The sequence below is a fragment of the Salvelinus namaycush genome, unplaced genomic scaffold, assembly GCF_016432855.1.
Source record: "Salvelinus namaycush isolate Seneca unplaced genomic scaffold, SaNama_1.0 Scaffold518, whole genome shotgun sequence".
NCBI lineage: Eukaryota > Metazoa > Chordata > Actinopteri > Salmoniformes > Salmonidae > Salvelinus > Salvelinus namaycush.
Window position 1 is genome coordinate 78,533 of NW_024061218.1, and position 21,685 is coordinate 100,217.

At 44.6% G+C, this 21,685-nt stretch overlaps 2 protein-coding genes across 2 annotated transcripts in view; both read right to left on the reverse strand.

Annotated features, from left to right (window-relative positions):
- Positions 1-714, reverse strand: part of LOC120041727 (UTP--glucose-1-phosphate uridylyltransferase-like) — a 75,029-nt gene extending 74,315 nt beyond the window's left edge. The window contains exon 1 of the mRNA XM_038986590.1: positions 593-714. The gene's annotated coding sequence lies outside the window, so the exon portion shown is untranslated. The remainder of the gene's footprint in view (positions 1-592) is intronic.
- Positions 715-1,704: 990 nt separating this feature from the next.
- LOC120041728 (malate dehydrogenase, cytoplasmic-like) lies at positions 1,705-11,553 on the reverse strand. Its single transcript, XM_038986591.1, has 10 exons — positions 11,472-11,553; positions 10,177-10,278; positions 9,583-9,679; positions 7,862-8,037; positions 4,476-4,598; positions 4,180-4,278; positions 3,985-4,062; positions 3,634-3,747; positions 2,879-2,968; positions 1,705-2,581 (listed from the first exon to the last, which is right to left on the reverse strand). Exons 1-10 carry the CDS (start codon positions 11,472-11,474, stop codon positions 2,459-2,461), a joined length of 1,005 nt encoding a protein of 334 aa, XP_038842519.1. The 5' UTR covers positions 11,475-11,553; the 3' UTR covers positions 1,705-2,458.
- Positions 11,554-21,685: the final 10,132 nt, after the last annotated feature.

The following is a 21,685-nucleotide window of genomic DNA, read 5'->3' on the forward strand; positions in this document are numbered from 1 at the left end:
TTTGAACGCGGCATTTGCTTCTACTAATATACTCCCTCTCTAGCTTTAGCCTCGCCCCCATGATATCTTATATATATATTAAGTTAGCCTAGCGTAGACAATCAGATAGATACAGTAAATCAGTAACATATTAAAGCCAGCATAGACCAGGCCCACACGAATAACCGATCTATAGGCCTAGCCTTAAAATAAATGTAGCCTAATGGTATATCGAATCGACTTGTTAGTTACATTCCCGAATGCAGAACGGTGGATGCGGAAATGATGGGGACAGGTTGTTACATTTTGTTCCACTGTATAGCTTAGCCAACACATCAAACACGAATTATACATGATTGAAAAAATAACATTGCAACATTACTAAACAAAATGACCAGATCAACTGGCTACTGTTTATATTCGTTTTCCAATACATTCAGAATATGCTATGACAATGTAGATAGCCTACCCAATAATAGGCCTACAAAGATCGAACCACTCGTAGTGCTATTGGGCTACGCTTGTAACTTCTCTTTTACTACGACAGTTATGATTATTGGCACCCAGCAAGGTATTGGACAATTTAATTGAGCTAATAAATGCATTTCCTTACTGTTTGGCTTGTAGGATGTTGGCGACAGGAAAATCGTGCGATGGGCTTGTCCAAGTATGGACACAATCGCGGAGACCGGTGAAATTAGCGCAACTAATGTCCCTTTGGGAGTTTATTTACATTAAAATGACATGCAACACATTGTATTGAATATTGGGCAGGTATTTTAGTAATTAGTTCACACAAAAACACTATATTAGATTAATTTTATCAAAACGATATATAGAAATGCCATTCTAAAACAAGGACCAATGAAAAGCTTGTATCCGAATACTGTGGCCAATGAAAATGCAGTTTTTCACGACGTTCCTGAACCCCAAACACCAGAGCCACGACATTGATGCCACGTGAATGAACACCTTCATACATTACTAATGGGTTAATAGCTAGACCAGGGGTGGGCAACTCCAGTCCTCGAGGCCAGATTAGTGTCACCCCCCCCCCCCCCCCCCCCCAGCTAAAACACCTGACTCCAATAATCAACTAAATGATCATCTTCAGTTTAAAACGCAAATAAAGTTCAGTCAGCTGTGTTTTCTAGGGATGGGATGGGGGGGGGGGGGAAAGTGACACCACTCCGGCGTTGCCCATCCCGGAGCTAAACCTACAGGTATTTGGGTTAGAAACCAGACTATTAACATGGAACATAAGTAAAAATATCAGTTACAGAATGCTTACTAACATGGTCAAGCAAAGGTGATTTTAAATAATGTTCTGATTGAACTGCAGTACATAAGTCCTTACAACTAAAATGGAAGGACCACTTTTTTTTTTAATTCTTTTTTTTACTACAGGTGACAAAGCAATGCAAGTCAGGGAAAATCTGATGTAGGACATTCTGGGTGTAAACTATTGTAACGACCATCGACTGTGCCGGAAAAGCATGTTCACGCGGCAGAGTCGATTTCCACGCTTATAAACCCAGGGTCGTTACACTATAATTTAACATTTATGAATCACAGCACGTCCCTCCGGCTAATCTTAATATTTGTTTTTCTAAATGCAGTGTTGAAAGGAGAGCTGGCAAGCTAGCACGTCATACTGTGGCGAGCTACACTATTCATAGGACTAATAAAATGTCGATTTGTGCAGAAATTGTGAAATTTACTCAATCAGTTGATAAATGTTTTATTGTTTCGTCAGGAGTGTGAGAGTCCAGGGAGATATTATCCAGAGGTTTAAAACAATTAACCATCTGATACATTTTACTGTCCTGGGTTTTACAGATTAGAATGTGCTGCCCCCTAGTGGCAGGACTATGCCATAACCACCTGCTACTGTTATAAATAGTAGTGTTACATCTGGTGATCACATTCAGATAGTCAAATATTAAATGGGAAAATGCCAAATAGTAAAAAAAAAAAGGAAGTTAAATCATTTAACCAAGAGTTGTTTCACAAAAATATTAAGTTAAATCTAGAAACACAATAAGGACTATACATTGTTTGCTGATTTTATTGTTCTGACTGAGCAACAATTAACCGTTGAACAATGATCGTCATAGTAACTACAAGTGCATCAACTACCCATAACAATTCTCCATTCCATGGTAAGCATGGTAACCATCCAAACAGGGATAACCTGTTCAGAAGTGTGTAACATTAATGTTTTGGACACAGAGCTGCAGCAGTGAGTATCATGCCATGTTCATGTGCCATCAGAATGACCAGAAACTCAGGTCTAAAAAAAAAAATGCTGTAAAACATATAAAGTTAAACCGTTCATATGGAACTTCCAAGTTGGATATTCCAGAGTTTCCTAAGTTCCGAGTAGCACATGAATGCGGCATCACAGACGTGAGTCTGGAGGTGTGGGTTCTGCGTCCAAGTGCTGTTGCCGGGTTGGTTGCCGTGGCTGGGAGCGTAGTCAAGCGCTGAGGAAGGTGACGGCGGTGTCCCTCTCCTCCACCAGCTCAGCTGCAGTGGCGTCCATCTTGCCTCGGGAGAAGTCGTTGATGGCCAACCCGTCCACAATCTTCCACTGCTTGTCCTGAGGATAACAAAGACAGGAGAACAATGTATATTGAATAATAGGCCAAAGTGATTAACTTCCCACTGCAATAGGTAGCTGGTCGTAGACTAGAGCACCTGTTTATAGTCAATAATAGCAGAGCTCTCTGGTTAAGTGGTGATGACAGCTGACCATGCAGCACAATTATGATCTTTTGCCCAATCAGATAAGATCTTTCGCCAATAATTGGGCAAAAGATCAGAATTGTGCTGCCTGTGTAAACACAGCCTTAGTATGGAGGAGTGTAGAGCGCAGAGTGTCAAGGATCTGTCTCACCTTGATGTGAACAGGGAATGAGTAGATGAGGTCTTCAGCGACACCATAGGAGTTACTGCTGGAGTAGACACCCATGGAGACAAACTCTCCCTGCAAACACAAGACAGAGGTCAGGGCTGCGTTCAGGAAACATTAACACAAAGACAGGCTGCACCACGCTGTGTTCAGGAACCATTAACACAAAGACAGGCTGCACCACACTGTGTTCAGGAACCATTAACACAAAGACAGGCTGCACCACACTGTGTTCAGGAACCATTAACACAGACAGGCTGCACCACACTGTGTTCAGGAACCATTAACACAAAGACAGGCTGCACCACACTGTGTTCAGGAACCATTAACACAAAGACAGGCTGCACCACACTGTGTTCAGGAACCATTAACACAAAGACAGGCTGCACCACACTGTGTTCAGGAACCATTAACACAAAGACAGGCTGCACCACGATTCTCCACCCTCTTCCCAAAGTGTGCAACTAAACACATCTCAAATGTAACAATGGCCTCTAGCCAAATATTATACCAATTCATACTTTTTAATCCATGACTGTCTGGAATTGTGGGAGTGCACACTCTGGGAGAAGGGTGGAGAATTGGGACGCATCCATACTTTAAAATAGTAGAGTGCACTATAGATTAGGAGTTAATAAAACATAGCCTTAATGGTTACGATGTAGATTTGGGTAGGGTAAACTAATCCTAACTCTATCTTAAAGCCACAGAATTGTCCCATAGGACCCCTCTTAGCTGACCTCAGGAGTGCCTGACCAGATGTCCCTCATGTGGTCACAGATAGCCTTGGCTGCAGACATGGCACTGGACAGCTTCCTGGCCGCGATAACCGCAGCCCCCCTCTGCTGCACTGTCTGAGAGGGGAAGAGGAGAGGGAGGAAGAGAGATGCCTTAGAAAATGTCTCATCATCCCTAATCCAGTAGTCTTCTTCAGCTGTCTCAATTCATCTTTCCAGGATTCCTCTCCCCTTATCAAAACACATGGAGAAGGTCAGAGGTTACTATCCCTTGGACCACCTCTAATGGGGGGGGGGGGGGTTAAAGTTAAATCACATAGCCAGATAATGTGTTTTACAGTAGAGTAAACTCACAGAAATGAAGGACCCTTTGAGCCAGTCATCGTCCTTAACAGCGGCGAAGCAGGCCAGGTCGCTGCCCGCCATGTTGACCTTGGAGTAGCAAAACAATTATAATCACATGTTAAATATTACCATATAATATTCACTACTGCCTTGCAGTGGTATAATAATACTTCATTACATAACATTGTGATAATGATCTATTACCTTGCAGTGGTGGACGTCTGGGTACTGGGTGGACGAGTGGTTGCCCCAGATGATCACGTTCTTCACTTGGGTGGCTGGCACGCCGCAGCGCATCGCAACCTGGGGGAGGGAGGCAAGAGAGCTGTGTAAGGATGATATTACCATCAAGATAATCCACACCCACTTTATCTGTCCCCAAATGAAACTTAAAACACCCACTACAGTTCAAGTACAGACAGACTCAGTCATCATGAGGGATTGAAGTAACAATATTAATTCAGGGGGTTCAAGGGAACAAAACCACTTCACACAGGTACCTGAGAGCGGGCCCGGTTGTGGTCCAGACGGGTAAGGCAGGAGAAGTTCCCTTTGGGGATGGACGGGGCAGACTTGGCTGCGATCAGACAGTTGGTGTTGGCTGGGTTACCTACCACCAGGACCTGACCGAGACAATGGAGAGACAATGTTAGAAAACAGTCAGGACAGTCGTACACCACACAGAGCAAACCAGAGAACCCCATGGTGTTGGGGAGAACCTCCCCTTTCCACAGTGGGGTCACAGTTTTAACCCAAACGGTTCAGACACTACAAACAGAAGCAGGTACAGACGAGTCCCGTCAGGCTTGTAGAACAAAACAGACCACCGTCATGTTCCTGCCAGTCTCATCGGAGCGTTTCCAAACAGTTTGGACGCTACAGCCGTTTGTGAGAAGAGTGATTTTCAGAGTGTCTCACGGTCTGGCGAACATGACTGTAGATGTAGAAGAGTGATTTTCAGAGTGTCTCACGGTCTGACGAACATGACTGTAGATGTAGAAGTGATTTTCAGAGTGTCTCATGGTCTGACGAACATGACTGTAGATGTAGAAGAGTGATTTTCAGAGTGTCTCATGGTCTGACGAACATGACTGTAGATGTAGAAGAGTGATTTTCAGAGTGTCTCATGGTCTGACGAACATGACTGTAGATGTAGAAGAGTGATTTTCAGAGTGTCTCGCGGTCTGACGAACATGACTGTAGAAGAGTGATTTTCAGAGCGTCTCACGGTCTGACGAACATGACTGTAGATGTAGAAGAGTGATTTTCAGAGTGTCTCGCGGTCTGACGAACATGACTGTAGATGTAGAAGTGATTTTCAGAGTGTCTCACGGTCTGACGAACATGACTGTAGATGTAGAAGAGTGATTTTCAGAGTGTCTCACGGTCTGACGAACATGACTGTAGATGTAGGAGAGTGATTTTCAGAGTCTCACGGTCTGACGAACATGACTGTAGATGTAGGAGAGTGATTTTCAGAGTGTCTCACGGTCTGACGAACATGACTGTAGATGTAGGAGAGTGATTTTCAGTGTCTCGCGGTCTGACGAACATGACTGTAGAAGAGTGATTTTCAGAGCGTCTCACGGTCTGACGAACATGACTGTAGATGTAGAAGAGTGATTTTCAGAGTGTCTCGCGGTCTGACGAACATGACTGTAGATGTAGAAGAGTGATTTTCAGAGTGTCTCACGGTCTGACGAACATGACTGTAGATGTAGAAGAGTGATTTTCAGAGTGTCTCATGGTCTGACGAACATGACTGTAGATGCACCGCACATTTTAACTTCACAGCAGAGTGATGAGACGTTGAAGGCAACGTGAGACTAAGAGGGCATATATACACATTGTACATATTGTTATGAATTTAACAAAATGTACATAGTCATAGTTTGCACTTTTAGTCCAACTTAAATGTTTGATCCATTATCAATGAAATATAGCCATGTATTGCATTGTCTATGGTCACCATGTAGTAAAAAATATTTAAAATTTACTTGAAACTGGAGCCACCTGTGAGTAGAGGGAAAATTCCAAAGCCTCGCTGCCTGACGTGCAAGGTTGGAGACGCCATGCTAGACAGTCAGACAGCGTGCAAGGTTGAAGACGCCCTGCTAGACAGTCAGACAGCGTGCAAGGTTGAAGACGCCCTGCTAGACAGTCAGGCAGCGTGCAAGGTTGAAGACGCCCTGCTAGACAGTCAGGCAGCGTGCAAGGTTGAAGACGCCCTGCTAGACAGACAGCATGCAAGGTTGAAGACGCCCTGCTAGACAGTCAGGCAGCGTGCAAGGTTGGAGACGTTCTATCATGGCAGCTTCAGCCTTGCACGCTGCCTGAAAACATGGTAAGTTTTTGCAACAAGGTCACTTGGGGAAGAAATGACAAGGGTGCAGGACAAGTGCCAGCACACACAAGCAGTCACACAGTGTGACAGACACTGATCTAGCAACAAGTGTTGGACTGAGGCCAACAGGCCTCCTCACAACACCCCCACAGTTCCACTGGCACTAGTCAGGACATTCCAGTCCTTGGAGTTCCTATTCTCTACTATTAAAATGACTCATTATAATGCTATAGTTTCCACCATATTCCTCACCAGTCCATTTATTTTGTAAATCCATGAAGGTGAATGTCCAAGTGCACACTTGGGGGGCAGCAGAGAATCAGAATGTCTCCCTTGACTCCTGGGATGGAACCCAGCCAGGGTGGATACAACGTGAGGCTTCTAGACCGACTCCTGGGATGGAACCCAGCCAGGGTGGATACAACGTGAGGCTTCTAGACCGAAGTGGACCAACTCCTGGGATGGAACCCAGCCAGGGTGGACACAACGTGAGGCTTCTAGACCGACTCCTGGGATGGAACCCAGCCAGGGTGGACACAACGTGAGGCTTCTAGACCGACTCCTGGGATGGAACCCAGCCAGGGTGGATACAACGTGAGGCTTCTAGACCGACTCCTGGGATGGAACCCAGCCAGGGTGGATACAATGTGACGCTTCTAGACTGACTCCTGGGATGGAACCCAGCCAGGGTGGACACAACGTGAGGCTTCTAGACCGACTCCTGGGATGGAACCCAGCCAGGGTGGACACAACGTGAGGCTTCTAGACCGACTCCTGGGATGGAACCCAGCCAGGGTGGATACAATGTGAGGCTTCTAGACCGACTCCTGGGATGGAACCCAGCCAGGGTGGATACAATGTAAGGCTTCTAGACCGACTCCTGGGATGGAACCCAGCCAGGGTGGATACAACGTGAGGCTTCTAGACCGACTCCTGGGATGGAACCCAGCCAGGGTGGATACAACGTGAGGCTTCTAGACCGACTCCTGGGATGGAACCCAGCCAGGGTGGATACAACGTGAGGCTTCTAGACCGACTCCTGGGATGGAACCCAGCCAGGGTGGACACAACGTGAGGCTTCTAGACCGACTCCTGGGATGGAACCCAGCCAGGGGGGATACAACGTGAGGCTTCTAGACCGACTCCTGGGATGGAACCCAGCCAGGGGGGATACAACGTTAAGCTTACAGACCGGATAGGTGGGATAGTGTTTAGACATGCAGGCAGCTAGATTTTTTAATCAAAACACAAGCTCACAAAACAAACCCACAAACAATGCGTGCACACCAACGGCATTCCAGGCCAGTCTTTCCATAGGAATTAAGAGCCCAACACGTGGTGAACTGAATTTCAACAGCTCTGAGGTGCAGCATCACGAGTCCTCTCCATGTCTAAGGACACATGGCTTACACTATACCACAAACACAGGGTACCTGCTAGTACTGACAGACAGCGAAGTCTGCATAGACATTTAGGGACACATTGACAGTCACCAGACACTGACAACAAACCCTGTCTGTTGGGCTCTGTCTATCATCTCACCTTGACAGTTTTCTTGGCGTACTTCTCCAGCGCGGCCCCCTGGCTCTTGAAGATGGCCACGTTAGCCTTGAGCAGATCCTTCCTCTCCATACCCTCTCTCCTGGGCATGGAGCCCACCAGGATGGCAGCGTCCAGGTCCTTAAAGGCAACCTCCTCCTTGTCCGTGGGGATGACCTCTGAAAACAGATGGAATAAACAGGGGCTTGTTCAGTCGGTATCAAATAGTCCCTCCCTTTTCACACTTGTTTCTGACTATCTGGACGTGTCCTATAAGACACTTGTAGGTTTCTTTCCTTGTCTGTGGGAATGACCTCTAGACGAAGCAAATATACAACAGGGTGCAGGACTGACAAACAGAAGGAAAAAGTAGTCTTTATTATCCTGTTTTAATTGTTAAAGGTCTTACTACAGTGTTGTCTAATTAATCTCTACAGGCTCGGTGGGTCCCCCACAGGACGGTTGAGCTAACATTGGCTAATGTGATTAGCCTGAGGTTGTAAGTAACACGAACATTTCCCAGGACAGACATATCTGATAGTCAGAAAGCTTAAATTCTTGTTAATCTAACTGCACTGTCCAATTTACAGTAGCTATTACAGTGAAAGACCATGCTGTTGTTTGAGGAGAGTGCACAGTTATGAACTTGAAAATGTATTAATAAACCAATTAGGCACATTTGGGCAGTCTTGATACTAAATTTTGAACAGATCATTGGATCAGTCCAAAACTTCACACATACACTGCTGCCATCTAGTTGCCAAAATCTAAATTGCACCTGGGCTGGAATAATACATTACGGCCTTTCTCTTTCAAAGACGGTACAAAAACAGAATGGTTTTTCTTTGTATCATCTTTTACCATTCTAATGTGTTATATTCTCCTACATTACTTTCACATTTCCACAAACTTCAAAGTGTTTCCTTTCAAATGGCATCAAGAACATGCATATCCTTGCTTCAGGGCCTGAGCTACAGGCAGTTAGATTTGGGTATGTCATTTTAGGAGAAAAAAGGGGAAGATAATTATGATCCAGGACAGCAGGAAGCTGTTTTTAAGGAGTGCTTTATTAGGATAAATAGTTCAAGCGCAATGTTTTGGACATGATCGCTCTTGACAATGAAAGTGGCCTCTATGGAGAAACAAAGGCTTGCATTTGTTTTCCCATCACGTTCTCCTGTACATTGTCTCAGTGTTGTTTTCCCCGTCTCAATTCCCATCTTGTCCCAACACCTTACATTCAGATCAGCTCAGTCACACCATTTTTGCTTTTAAGGTTAGTTTCAGCAAACCCTGTATTGATCCCTTTGTTCTGCTACTGTTGTCTGTGGGACAGACTGTTGCCAGTTAACTGCTTTAAAGGGATACTGCGAGATTGTCAATTCTGAAAATCCCACCGATCTGGCAAACACCTTAAAAATATTTGAAAGAATTTAAATAGTGCTTGAACCCAGATCTGGTTGGGACACAGGGTCACCACACTATAGACACCCCCCACCCCACATTGGAAATGGTCTTTGCAACACACCATACACAGAGAGAACATTGTCTTTGCAGCACTGAGCGTTAATACTGGGGCCTCACAGCCGAGACGAGAACAAAGCAAGGACACCACCACTGACAACAGAAAAATACCAGTCACAATGGAGATGGAGATACTACTGGTGCCTCAACTAAAGCAAAGCCATGTCAATCCAGTGAGTGTTGTCTGCCCCATGGTTTACCTCTGAGGAGTGGGAGGGCACAGTCCTGCAGCTCCATGACCACTCCATCCAGGACTGGCAACATGGGGGTGATGTCCAGCAAGATCAGGGTGATTGGCTGAGAGGAGAGACCATGAAATGACATGAGTAGATAAATGAGTAGGATCTATTGATCTTTCCATTGACTTACAGGCTGGTAGATTGCTAACTGAACAGATGTGTATGGTTCATATGATTACTACATTGACAACACTGCTTGTTATGACTGCTTGAAGGGACAGTGTTAGGCCTATGCTACCTACCGGTAGGCTGTATCCTAGTGGTTCTATTTCAGGCAATTCTAGAACACTAAAGCCTTGAGTGAAGCTTCTGCAGGTTGTGTGACTGAAGGGGTAGTGTGATGCTGCATGTTGCCCATCAGTCATTATGTTTTATTTAACTGACACAGGAGGTATCCAACATGGCACCCTATTCCCTATATTATGCACTCATTTTGACCAGGGCAAATAGGTTAAGTAGTGGACTATATAGGGAATAGGGTGTAATTTCAGACACTAGACAACCCCTAACAGGATCAGCTGGCAAGTCAAGCCAAAGCTTCTTCCTTCTCTCTACCTGATCTTTGCCGAACACATCTCCCTTGGCGATGCCAAACAACAAGGAGTAGGCAATCTGCCCAGCAGCGCCGGTCACCAGAACACGAACAGGTTCAGCAGACTGCAACATATAGAAACACAGATCACAGTCCTATTCATTAGGGCACATTACACTAGTTATTTAGACATTTATCCAGAGTGAATTAGCCTAAACACTGTAGTAAAATGTTTCACAATGGAACACAAATTTGTATTTATTTTGACAAGTTCAGGTAATAAGTCCAGGTTTCAGTTCCTTCCATTTGTTGCCAAATGAACAACCAAACACTGACAAATGTTTTGTCACTGCAATTTCAGAGGCACATTTTAAAATATTGGAGGTAAACTTGCCCCAAGCCATGCGTTACTTGGGAGGGTTTGAGGAAATTATCCAGCTAGGCAAAACATTTCGGGAAGTTTTACAGTAATATCAATGTTATGTACTATCAGTCAAACAGTCAAGTAGAAATGAGGTGTACATGAAATGAGGTGAGTGGGATACGTTTGAGGAATCGGCTAAGAGTTCACTCGTAAAGTGACATTCAGTGACACTACTAGAGAGAACTGTACTAGAATGGTAGCTCGTCTCCAACAATGGTATTCCATATGGGATCCGTGACCGGACAATGTCGGAGTGGGGATTTATTAACTCACGAGGTAAGCCACGGTGAATTTAAAAATAGAACACACCCCTCGAGCCATCTGAGACGAGATATTTATAGCTACTGTAGAAAACTTTCACCATTCATTCAACCTTTTCCCTTTCACACAAACGTAGAGTCCAAAAACAAGCAATTTTGCTGGGGAGAAAGTCGCATGCAATAATTAGACAACTTACATAGATAACGTTAGGCCAAATTAACACATTCTGCCAATTTGACCTTTTCAAAGAAATGTAGACACGTGTATACTACACAGCTGTCGAAACAACATTATACTAGAACCTGCCAAATTGACTGGCACATTGCCAACAAGGAATTAGATTGTATTCCTTCCAACTTGTCTTTAAACATCATAACAAGAATCACAAGCAAAATAGTTTTACATTTTTTTTTTTAAATTGATACAAAAGTTGGTTACCGGTAGCTAACTAACTACTGTATAAATTAGGTCAACTACTTACAGAAGCAAGCGTTGGTTGCTGGCAACAAGCGAACGAAATGTCACCTCGCTGTCAGCGTACTACTAACGTTATAGCAGGTGTGTGCATTCATCATTTTAGTAACGCTAAAGTTCCGTAAACAAAGTTAATACAACTTTTTGTTTGTTACTTACCATCTTTGTATGGTAACTTGGACTATTCTCCCACTGTTCTTGCAACAAGAGGTCACCCCTATTTCTTGAAATCAGAGTGGTCACGAGGTGGCCAGTAAATCATTTATAGGCATGCGCCGCAAAGCTGGTGGCTCTCGGGAAATGTAGTCGGAGATCCTTCAGCCAAAGACAGTAGTACCAAATATTTGTATAACTAACTCTCATTGTTCTATCTGTGATAGTACCAAAGACAGTACAGTACGCTGGGTTAGTTATACACATCTTTGACAGTACAGTATGCTACAGCTGTGTACGTTGACCTTTTTAAAGTCAATGAGGTTGACAGGGGAATAAATAACTACTTTACCCATGATTCAGTACTAACATTTAAATTCCCCTTTTATTTACTAATTACAAAAAGTACCAAACTGTCTCTTGCATTTGTATTTGATTGATTTATTCCGTTAAAATAAGGATACTTTAACTTCTGTTGTAAAGCTATCATTTTTATGTATATTTTAATGGAGCTCCGCTGCTAGCCACAGGTGTCGGAGCAAGTGATGCAAAATTAGCGACTTTGTTGCTAGATTTAGAGAGTTTTCATTCCCCTCTAGCGACTTTTATTTGTAAACGAGTATAGCCACAAATGTAGCTACTTTTTAAGGCTGCCCCAACGACTTTTTAATGATTTAGCGACTTCCCTGTTTGTGTGTGTGCCCGCTCGGCTGAGTTCAGCTGTGCGCCTCCGCCGGCTGCTGCGTGTGTCACTTGCGCCCTTTCTCCCACCTCTATGTCCTCTTCCGCCTCTCCGTCCTCTCCCCTCTGTAGCAGCGAGTAAAGTTAATTGATTAAATCGGTTCCTTTGTTGTTAAATGACACCACATCTCTCCAAGGGATAAACAATAAAAGCAAAACTAAATATATATATTTTTAAATGATATACTTTAATCTGTTTTTTTTCTGTGCTTTTAATTAGTTCAATTTTGTTCTCCTTCAAACATTCCATTTAGCAGTAGTGGTGAATGGATAAAGTCACTGAGGAAGCCAAGCCAGGAGAAAAACCCATATTACATGTGTTGTGATAATTAAGATAATTGTGTTGTGATAATTAAGATAATTGTGTTGTGATAATTGTGTTGTTTGCTCTATAACCTGTTAGTTCATATCCCATGCCACCATGATACATATGCCTAAGGCCGAGACAATGAGAAGACACAGTGGCAGAATACATTCAACAACACCTTTGTTTCATCACAAAACCATAGAGCGACATCTGTATGGTGAAGTACACAAACAAACAGTTACATGACCTACTACAGCACAGTCAAGCAAGTTAATGTTTACGACAGTTTTGGACTACTCAACAGCTATGGATTTGGAACCACGGAGAGTTACTGCAACAGGAGCAGCCGCCACTATACCAGCACCATTTCAACTTCAATATTTCAACATCCTCCTCTCTTTCATGACTCTGTCATACAGTACAGGCTTTTAGTTTGTGTTGTCTACCTGGCTAAAATGTTTGCTCGCTAGCTTAACTTCCTTTCATGGGAAATTATGCGCCAGGCCAGCTAGTTAACATTAGCCTACTCAGGGGCACAATGTATGCATTTATGGTTAGATCAGAATCTCTGTTATAATCATTGGCCAGTACAGAGAATTAAGTAAAGCCACAAGCAAATCCTTATCTCCTTCCATGGCTAATTTAGGAAAGGGATGATTTTAGCTAGCTGGCTAGCCAACCGGAGGACAACGACTCAATGAGATGCAACAATTCAAGTTTTTTCTGTAAATGAGTTTAGCTTGTGATTGGTGTGAAGCCAAATCTAAACGGGCTTCCCTTGACACTTTTGTTTGGTGCGCCAGGTCCATTCACAGTTAAGCTCACTCAGTTTACCTCAACGCTGCTTGGCTTTATAAATATATATTTTTTTTAAGGCTACTCTTTTTGACGAGACAGATAGATGGCCTACACATACAGAGACAGAGGGGCGCTGTTTCACTCGCTCGGATGCTTTTCCTGGAGGGATACATTCAGCGTCTTGAAAATTGAAGGAAAATGATCAAACACAGACAGATGAAAGATAGATTTTTTTTAAAATTATTATTATTTCTTGGTCAATTTCTTGGGGAAGTCTGACTTCCCTTGGCATCCATGAATACACACTACTGGTATTTAGTTTTACTTTTGAGAATGTATCATTGCATGAGAGACAGGGGCAGCATAAGCCTAAAACAAACCTTTAAAATAACTACTACGTCATGACGTTATCTAGCGACTAATGGAGCAACCAACAGCTATGGGGAGGGAGGGAAGAGGAGGAGGGATGGAAGAGGAGGAAGGAGGGAAGAGGAGGAGGGAGAGAAGAGGAGGAGGGAGGGAGGAGGAGGAGGGATGGAAGAGGAGGAGGGAGAGAAGAGGAGGAGGGAGGGAAGAGGAGGAGGGATGGAAGAGGAGGAGGGATGGAAGAGGAGGAGGGAGGGAAGAGGAGGAGGGAGAGAAGAGGAGGAGGGAGGGAAGAGGAGGAGGGAGAGAAGAGGAGGAGGGAGGGAAGAGGAGGAGGAGGGATGGAAGAGGAGGAGGGAGGGAAGAGGAGGAGGGAGAGAAGAGGAGGAGGGAGGGAAGAGGAGGAGGGAGAGAAGAGGAGGAGGGAGGGAAGAGGAGGAGGGAGAGAAGAGGAGGAGGGAGGGAAGAGGAGGAGGAGGGAAGAGGAGGAGGAGGGAAGAGGAGGAGGGAGAGAAGAGGAGGAGGGAGGGAAGAGGAGGAGGAGGGATGGAAGAGGAGGAGGGAGGGAAGAGGAGGAGGGAGAGAAGAGGAGGAGGAGGGATGGAAGATGAGGAGGGAGGGAAGAGGAGGAGGGAGAGAAGAGGAGGAGGGAGGGAAGAGGAGGAGGGAGACAAGAGGAGGAGGGAGGGAAGAGGAGGAGGAGGGATGGAAGAGGAGGAGGGAGGGAAGAGGAGGAAGGAGAGAAGAGGAGGAGGGAGGGAAGAGGAGGAGGGAGGGAAGAGGAGGAGGGAGGGAAGAAGAGGAGGGAGAGAAGAGGAGGAGGAGGGAGAGAAGAGGAGGAGGGAGAGAAGGGGTTGAGGTGATAATAAGAGAGAGAAAGGTGCATGAGTGTTGTGGAGGGAATGTTGTTGATAAGATGGCGGACAGGAAAAAAGGAGCAAAGTGGAACATATTATGAGTAATATTATGAGTAAATTTGATTTGAGTAAATATGGAGTGGGGAAATGCACAAACCTTCTGGAAGACCTGAAGGTGGAGGACAGAAAAAATGAGAAAAATTGAATATGTTTTGAGTGAATTTGGAATGGGGGATTACACAGAACTTCTGGAAGAGTTGCAGAAGGAAATTGATCGTGGCGATAGTGAGGAAGAATTAACTGCGGTGGCAGATGCGGTAAAGACCGCCGAGTTTGAGTCTCACACAGACAAAGTGAAGGAGAGAAGTTAGAGAAGCAACAGATGTGCTGTAATGAGATCAATATGGCTGACAGTTCTGATTATATAGATGGGGAGGATGAGGGTCAAGGATCTGAGTGGTCTGTAGTGGAAGGACATAGGAAGAGGAGAGATCGCGACACTGAAAGGAGTGGTGTGTATAGTATAGAAAGCTTAAAGAGGGCCAGTGTAGGGAGCAAGGATGAATTACCTGCGGTGGCAGGTGAGGTGAGGACGGTCGAGGTCGAGCCTTGTCCCAGTGATGATAAAGATGATTCTGTCCCAGTGGGAGTGAGAGTTTTGGGTGGAGAAGAGGTCGGGGACTGTTGGGTTGGTGAAAGTGACTCAAAATGGACATGTGCAGATTTTTTGAGTTTCTACTGTCCAGAAGGAGCGGGCACTCCACACCACACGACTAGGGTCAATAACTAGGAATTGCTTTTCTCTGGAGGGAGCAGGGCACCATTGAAGGAGTGATACCTAGAGTGGCATTAAGTGTTTAGGAGGATCAACTGAAGTTGGTGCAACCCAGACCTGGTGGAGACCGTGGTGAAACAGAGAAGACACTGTCTGTCCTGCTAAGTTTGATGCAGAGTCTTTACCCGACAAAGTCAGGTTAGAATGTGTCAGTTATTCCATGAGAGTTTTTGTCCCAAACCTATTACAGTGTTTTAGGTGCCAAGCTTATGATCATGTTGCAGTAGTGTGTAGGAAGGAGATTCCTAGATGTGAGAAGTGTGCAGGAGAGCATGAGACGAAGCAATGTGTAGTATTGGTGGAAAAAGCTATGTGTGTAAACTGTAGGAGTACCCATGGTGCTGGAGATCAGAAGTGTCCGGTGAGAGAAAGGCAGGTTGAGGTAAATGGTGGTCACACCAGATACTGACTGGTTTTCTGATCCATGCCCCTACCTTTTTTTTAAAGGTATCTGTGACCAACAGATGAATATCTGTAACGTCCTGACCAGAGTTCGTATGTGTTTTGCTTGTTTAGTGTTGGTCAGGACGTGAGCTGGGTGGGAATTCTATGTTGTGTGTCTAGTTTGTCTGTTTCTATGTTGGGTTAAATGTGTTGCCTGATATGGTTCTCAATTAGAGGCAGGTGTTTGACGTTTCCTCTGATTGAGAACCATATTAAGGTAGGCTGTTCTCACTGTTTGTTTGTGGGTGATTGTTCCTGTGTCAGTGTTGGTGCTACACGGGACTGTGACGGTTAGTGTGTTTTGTCAGTTTGTATTGTGTCTTGTTTTGTTTGATTAAGTTCATTATGTCTAATTACCACGCTGCACATTGGTCCTCTGATCCTTCTCGCCTCTCCTCGTCTGAGGAGGAGGACGACGTAGACTGCCGTTACAATATCTGTATTCCCAGTCATGTGAAATCCATAGATTAGGGCCTAATGAATTTATTTAAATTGACTGATTGCCTTATATGAACTGTAACTCAGTAAAATCTTTAAATTTGTTACATGTTGTGTTTATATTTGTTCAGTGTATACATCCAAACCTAGTTCTGAGTAAGGGTTAGCGTTTTGTAAGGGTAAGAGTTTTGGATCGATGTTGTTACCTGGGAGATCCGATTGAAGTATCTATAAGAAATTGTGGATGCGTCAGATAAGGTGGCGTCGATGAGAGTAACGAGAAGTGGGCTTATTTAGTTTTTTTTGTGTATCTATGGAATAGAAGGAGCATTCTCTGCGCCTCAGGAAGATATCGGATTGGAATGCATCATGTGTGGATCTTTGAAGCAGGGCGCCTATCAAGGGTGTTATCAGAAAACATCTGAGAAAATAGGCATCATTGTGAGTGTGGCTGATCGGGGATTTTACAGCAGAGGCATTACAATGAAGCCTGTTGATGAATGCTCTGTCCTCACAGGCACCTGAGCCTGTTTAGGGATGGGATTTGAACTGTGACTGACAGTGTTATGTTTTTGAAATATTTTTTTTGTATTTTGTATGATGTTGGGTATCGGAGGTGGTAGGTGTGGTGAAGTTTTTGGAAACTTCACCCCACCTACCACCTCCGATACTTCACCCTCATTCACTTCCATTTCTCCTCCTGTCTTCAACTCCCTCTGCTTACACTTTCTACCATTCTTCTCAGGAAAAAGATGAGTCTGTGACAGTAGAAGTTTATGAAAAAAGTGGACTCTTGCCTTTTGGCTGATCCATCTGCGGTGTCACGGTGGGTGAAAAAAGAGTTGGATAATGTGGAATCGGTGAGGGTAACCAGAAGTGGTCTAGTGATAATTGTTTTTGTTGGTCAGAGGGAGAATGTGCTCGGAATAAAACGAATGGGAGCAAGAAAAGTGAATTGTTTCGTTCTCAAGAAAAGGGCACCAATGAAAGGAGTGATAACTGGGGTAGTGGAAAATATAAAAGTTGACCAGCTGAGGGGAAAGATTCCCGGTGTATGTGATGCTCGTCGTTTGATGCGACGCAGACAAGGTGGCGAGAGTGGGGAAACAGACTAGTCATTGTCTGTTATTTTTTAGTTTTGAAGATGAGTCTTTGCCCGACAAAGTCAAGTTAGGATATATAAGTTATCCTGTACGAGTGTATGTGCCAAGGTGTGAGAAATGTGCAAAAGGGCATGAGACAAAGGAATGTGTAGCATTGGGGAAAGTAGTGGAATGTGTTAATTGTAGGGGTGCCCATGGAGCTGGCGATCAGAAATGTCCCGTGCGAGAGAGGCAGGTTGAGGTTTCCAGGGTTAGAGTAGTGCAGAAGTTGTCATATGCTGAGGCAGTGAAGAAAGTAGAAGAAGATGGGTTAAGGGGGAGGAGTGGTGAGAGTAGTAGAGATATACCAGTACAAAGGGATAGGACAAAAAGTGATATAAGTTTCAGTAAGATTGGATTTATAGTATTTATAGCAATGGTTATCAACTGTATGCAGGGATGGAACTGAAGTCGCAGAAAATGGAGATTGTGGTGGCAGCTGCAGAGAAGTATTTGGGTGTGCAAGACTTCACATCGGAAGAGTTACAGGGTGTGTTAAGTGGTGATGTCCCATCCTTTCAGGATGATGGCATGAGGTAGGAATAAATACATTTAATTAGTGGAGTAGGGTGGTGTTCATTTTATTTTATATAATTTTGAAATTGGTGAGCGTAGTGTTAGATGATAGAGTATTTATTTAGTGAATTTTTATTTTTCAAGCAAAGTATAAGGGAGTTGTACTCCAGTCTAGTAGGTGGCGGTAATGCAACAAATTGGATGCCAACTGCCGTTAAACCTCCTTGAAGAAGAAGAATAAGGCCAGCGTTCCTTCCCGCGTGTCGCGAGAACAGACATCTATATTTCACGTGGCCAGTTTAACTGAAAATAAATGTATTATTATAAAAATGTCCCTAAATTGTTGTAACAAGCAAGCCACATTATGGGGGAAAGGCCAAAATATCCATGTGTAGATGACTTTCTCTTGGTACACGGAACCAGATAGCTAGCGTTGTTGCTTACAAGCTAAGCAGCTCTGCTCAGCTGAAAAGTTGAGGGTGAAGCTTGTGGTTGCCTAGAGACGGCGCTCAAATCTCCATTCCGCCCCAAAACATATACAGCTAGCGTTTCCTTTCTAGCAAGCTGGTTAAGCGGTCTTGGATGTTCGTTTTTGAAGATTTAGCTCATTTTTGTTTATATGAAACACGTCGGGAAATCCTTACAGCCTGAAAATATGTCTGCTTCACAAGCAGTCCATAGCTTGCTGAATTTGTAGTTACAGATATCTAGAAAACAAGTTGCTGTTATTAGCTAGTGTTAGCTGTTAAGCCAGAACTTGCAAAAGTCCATCTTCAGTCTTCATGTTGTGATTTCATATCAGGGGAACATCGAATATTCATCTTCATCACTGTGTAAGTTGATGCATGCATATATCAATAAACGTTTGAGACAATAGTGACATTGTGTATATAGCTGCATTTGCATACAGTTTGCATGCACGTTTTTAGCACAATCGAAAGTGATTCCAGAGACAATGCAAATAGTTGGTTTGTTTTTGCCTAAAAAGAGATTCTAGAGAGCTGATTGAGGTCAGTGAGTAGCCTAAACAACATGTTGCATTTTTTTGTGTTTTAAATTGAGTCGGCTTTTGACAGCTGTGAGTGAGAGAGGATGTTGCCTATCCACCACACTCCACAAAGGCAATATTATGAACGAGTGGATTAAACCAAACTAATGATGGGATTGAATTGGCCTGGAGTATTAGGATAAGGTCACCACAGATGAAAGGGGAAGTATCTTTGGTCTCACTATTCCTGCTCCTACAATTTAACGTTTTCAACCAAAACGTATCATGGAGATTGTTTAATTCATTGGAATAGCCCTTTATTGATAATGTAGCGAATTCGGTGGGTAGCGCCGACCGGGACTCGAACCCGTGTCCAGTGACTGTCAAGCCAACACCTCAACCATTACGCAAAGAGGTGAACCTCTTGACTAGGTTGGTGTTGGGTTAAGGTCGCTACATTATACATTGCCCTCTTCCTTTGGGAAAGCGTGATCCTACGCTTCTCTGTACCATGCCCCTCACGTGTACATGCCTCTCCGATGGCCATCCCACTTCTGACACCAATGTAGGGAATTCTGGGGGTAATCCTGACCAGATCTCGAACACGGGTCCAGAGACTGTCAAGCCAACACCTTAACCGTTACGCGAAGAGGTCCGAACGTCTTGACATGGTCGCTAGGTGTTGGGTTAAGGTCGCTACAAGAATAAATTCAAACATCTTGATGTATGCCTTCACTTGGATCCTTCCCGTGTCTTTCCATTTCCCCATTTTGTTTTTATTGTATGGAGACAGAGGACCCCCTGTATAGTGCTGTGTGTGGTGCACGCGCAGATAGTATCTCAGTCTCTGTCAGACGATCCTAGTGATGAATATTATAGTACCCTCATTACAGGGTCATTACATCAGTTGGACAAAGGGACCAGAGTTGTAGGTTACATCCTATCAACCCTTAGTCTTCTGTGCCTCTACATGCAGAAGTGACTTTACACAGCAGGTGAGGAGAATTAACGCAGCAGGTTAGGAGAATTAGGTTAATAGTAAAAGGTTAGGGAATGCAAAAATTCTCCCCGACGTGGCCGGTGACACTTTGCTTCTTGAATGTCCAATATCGAGAGCTTGACTGCTGACATGCAAAACATTTTGGGACTGTATCAACCGTGGATTAAGAGACGGATTGAAATGTACAGAATGGAGGGTCATGTAATTCATAAAATGTCAATATTTCTCAGTGTTTTAGAATGAGTTGCTTATTAGGCTATATATGGATGTGTGCCTGATGCCGCCCCTCATCTCTGATTCTCTGCGGGCGTGCAATATCAATTGCACCTATAGGCTATTTAGTGTGTTCTCAATCAAATGATCCATAGGCTATACTAGGCTATGAAGTGCATGCTCAGTGAAGCACAGAGTTATATTTCCAAGATAGCTGCTGGGATGGTGTGAAGAAAACTAGGCTGAATTACACCCTGCAAAGGATATTCCAACCCTGAGCCCCGGCCTGTTGTGCTTCTGCTGATAAAGGGTTTTCCGTGTGCTGCCTAACCAGTGGCTGTGTAGGGCTACGGTGGCAGTACAGGAGGAGAGGGAAAGGGTTTTCCGTGTGCTGCCTAACCAGTGGCTGTGTAGGGCTACGGTGGCAGTGCAGGAGGAGAGGGAAAGGTTTTTCCGTGTGCTGCCTAACCAGTGGCTGTGTAGGGCTACGGTGGCAGTACAGGAGGAGAGGGAAAGGGTTTTCCGTGTGCTGCCTAACCAGTGGCTGTGTAGGGCTACGGTGGCAGTGCAGGAGGAGAGGGAAAGGTTTTTCCGTGTGCTGCCTAACCAGTGGCTGTGTAGGGCTACGGTGGCAGTACAGGAGGAGAGGGAAAGGGTTTTCCGTGTGCTGCCTAACCAGTGGCTGTGTAGGGCTACGGTGGCAGTGCAGGAGGAGAGGGAAAGGTTTTTCCGTGTGCTGCCTAACCAGTGGCTGTGTAGGGCTACGGTGGCAGTACAGGAGGCGAGGGAAATGTTTTTCCGTGTGCTGCCTAACCAGTGGCTGTGTAGGGCTACGGTGGCAGTACAGGAGGAGAGGGAAAGGGTTTTCCGTGTGCTGCCTAACCAGTGGCTGTGTAGGGCTACGGTGGCAGTTCAGGAGGAGAGGCAAAGGGTTTTTCCGCAAATAATCTTTGATTAGGCAGTGTCCAAAAAAATGCTCAACTACTAGCCTATAGCCTACGTTCTGTTCAGTTTGAGAAGGAGAGTGTGAAGATGAGGAGAGTGTGAAGATGAGGAGGACCAGAGGTCAACTACTAGCCTATAGCCTACGTTCTGTTCAGTTTGAGAAGGAGAGTGTGAAGATGAGGAGGAGAGTGTGAAGATGAGAAGGACCAGAGGTCAACTACTAGCCTATAGCCTACGTTCTGTTCAGTTTGAGAAGGAGAGTGTGAAGATGAGGAGAGTGTGAAGATGAGGAGAGCGTGAAGATGAGGAGGAGAGCGTGAAGATGAGGAGGAGAGCGTGAAGATGAGGAGGAGAGCGTGAAGATGAGGAGGAGAGTGTGAAGATGAGGAGGAGAGTGTGAAGATGAGGAGGAGAGTGTGAAGATGAGGAGGAGAGCGTGAAGATGAGGAGGACCAGAGGTCAGCTTTGATAGCTTCCTACTACTATAATAGACTTATTAAAAACAAGATGTTTCTTGCCCGTGATGTATTTATCCAGAGCTATTGACCTCACAATAAACCAGATTTGAGTAACTTACATTGTGATGCTGAAACCTGCTAACAATTATTTCTCTCTGTAATAAAGCCCTTT